The 2,626-nt window shown below is 51.4% G+C and overlaps 1 protein-coding gene across 3 annotated transcripts in view; it reads right to left on the reverse strand.

Annotated features, from left to right (window-relative positions):
• Positions 1 to 458: 458 nt before the first annotated feature.
• TCN2 (transcobalamin II) overlaps positions 459 to 2,626 on the reverse strand; it is a 28,044-nt gene continuing 25,876 nt past the window's right edge. For all 3 annotated transcript variants that reach the window (XM_011979055.1, XM_011979054.1, XM_011979057.1), the window contains one exon: positions 459 to 1,062. In XM_011979055.1, coding sequence (XP_011834445.1) covers positions 1,001 to 1,062 — 62 coding nt within the window. In that variant the 3' untranslated portion in view covers positions 459 to 1,000. The remainder of the gene's footprint in view (positions 1,063 to 2,626) is intronic.

Genomic DNA, 2,626 nt, shown 5'->3' on the forward strand with positions numbered 1-2,626 from the left:
GCCTCAGCCTCCCGAGTAGCTGCAATTACAGGCACGCAACATCACACCTGGCTAATTTTTTGTATTTTTAGTAAAGATGGGGTTTCACTATGTTGGCCAGGCTGGTCTCGAACTCCTGACCTTGTGATCCACCTGCCTCGGCCTTCTAAAGTGCTGGGATTACAGGCATGAGCCACCATGCCCGGCCTCCCAGTTTCCTGATTGGTAAAGCAGAATAAAAATGAAAATATCAGCAACCTCATAAAGTTGTTCAAGATAGTATCTAGCAAGTGAGTGCTCAGCAGATGGTAGTGGGTGCTCAGTCAGTAGTAGTCAATGTCGTCAATGCTGGCATTCCCATCACTCCCCCAATGCCCAGAGATGGCTCAGCCACCCTCCACTCCTCCCCGATGGGGTTACTTCCCCCTTCTCTTGTCCCTACCCCTGCACCTGAGGAGTATGAGGCACTAGGCCACTGCAGCAGGTCCACAGGCCATCAATGCTTTAATTTTGTCAGAGGCGGGCACTGAGCACCCTGCTGAGGTCTCCCCAGCTACTGTGCCACAACCAGCTCGGAGCTGCCACTCTAATAGCAGAGTGGAGAGCTGGGGTCAGGGCCATAGCCCCTAGGCTGAGGAGGCCTTCTTGCAGGACCCCAACCACAGAACAAGTGGTCCTCACAACACCTGCGGCCTGCAGACTCCTTTTCCTTCTGCCAAGGAGTCTGAGATGCTTCATGCCCATCAGACCATGGGGTGGCCTTCGTGGGAGACCTGCAGGGCCAGGCTGGCCAGACCTGGCCAGAAAGACTTCCCAGGGAAGGTGCTTGGCTCCCTGTTCCAGGGTAGGCCATGGTGTAGGACCCTCGAAGGGGTTGTGGCTGGGGTGATCCCAGGGGGCATTGCTCCAAGTGCACAGGAGGTGGCAGCAGGATCAGGCAAGTTCCCGTTCCAGGGACATCAGGAGGGAGGGTAGAAGCCCAGGGAGTGTGCGAGGCTGCTGGGATGAGGGAGTTCAGGGGCTACCAGCTAACCAGCCTCAGCTTAATGGTTTCTCCATCCTTGGGTCTGTAGTCAGCAATACCTGCAGAAACAGATTGAGCAAGGCGGGGTGAACTGGGCAGAATATTGTACCCTGCAACCTCATCTTCCAGTCTCCCAACCCTGAGGCCAGGGTCTGTAAGAATCCACCTGGGGCTTGGTGGTGAGAAGCTGGAACCTCCCCAAAGCCTGCTCAAAGACTCTGAACTCAGCTTCCTAAAGGGTTCCTGAGGCCACGGGCTCATCTGGCAATAAAAACACCTGACAGGAAGGGTCGCTGTCTTTGTAACACCCTAGGGGCCATCGGGAAGAGAAACTTGCGCAGTGTGGTCTGGAGAGGGAACCAGGACCATGCATGAAGTCTCCCGGGAGTCAGCCTTCACTCACTACAGAGAATCCAGGCTCTAGGAGGATGCCTGGATTCAAGCCCCAGCTCTGTCATTCATTACTGCTGTGACTCTGGACAAGTTATTTAACCTCTGAGTGAGTGAGTGTCGGTGCGCTTGTTGGTTAGGTGGGAATGCAGCCTGCAGGGGAGCTGAAAGGGCCCCCTGAGAGAGCCAGGTGTCAGAAATGTTCCCTTTCAGTGGAGGTGCTATGATCCAAAATGTCTGCGTCGCCCCAAAATTTAAATGTTAAAACCTAACCTCAAAGGTGATGGGATCAGGAGGCCTTAAGGCCTTTGGGAGGTGATTAGGTCATGAGGGTAGAGCCTCATGAATGGGATAGGAAAGTGCCATTATAGGCCGAGCAGGGTGGCTCACACCTGGAATCCCCGCACTTTGGGAGGCCGAGGCAGGTGGATCACTTGAGCTCAGGAGTTCAAGACCAGCCTAAGCAACATGGTGAAACCACATCTCTATCAAAAATACAAAACACTAGCTGGGCTTTGTGGCATAGGCCTATGGTCACACCTACTCAGGAGGCTGAGGTGGGAGGATTGCTTAAGCCTGGGAGGCGAAGTTGCAGTGAGCTGAGATCGTGATACGGCACTCAGCGTGGGTGACAGAGTGAGACCCCCATCTCAAAAAAAAAAAAATTTTTTTTAAACTACCATTATAAAAGAGGTTCCTTCACCAGGCAAGGGCCAGGAAAACATTTTTTTAAAAAATTTAAAAAGAGGCCCCAGAGGCCTGTCGTGGGGTGGAGGGACGGCGGGGGATAGCATTAGGAGATATACCTAATGTAAATGACGAGTTAATGGGTGCAGCACACCAACATGGCACGTGTACACATATGTAAGAAACCTGCATGTTGTACACATGTACGCTAGAACTTAAAGTATAATAAAAATAAAGAAGGAAAGAAAAAAAGAAAAAAAAAGAGGCCGCAGAGAGTTGCCTAGTCCCTTCTACCATGTGAGAACACAGGCAGCAGGTACCACCAGAAAGTGGGCCCTCATCAGACACTGAATCTGTCCGTGTCCTGATCTTGGACTTCCCAACCTCCAGAACTGTAAGAAATACATTTCTGTTATTTAATTTAATTTAATTTTTATTTTATTTTATTTTGAGATGGAGTTTCGCTCTTGTCGCCCAGGCTGAAATGCAGTGGTGTGGTCTCAGCTCACTGCAACTTCCATCTCCTGGGTTCAAGCGATTCTCCTG

Source organism: Mandrillus leucophaeus, unplaced genomic scaffold (assembly GCF_000951045.1).
Source record: "Mandrillus leucophaeus isolate KB7577 unplaced genomic scaffold, Mleu.le_1.0 Scaffold2, whole genome shotgun sequence".
Classification (NCBI taxonomy): Eukaryota; Metazoa; Chordata; class Mammalia; order Primates; family Cercopithecidae; genus Mandrillus; species Mandrillus leucophaeus.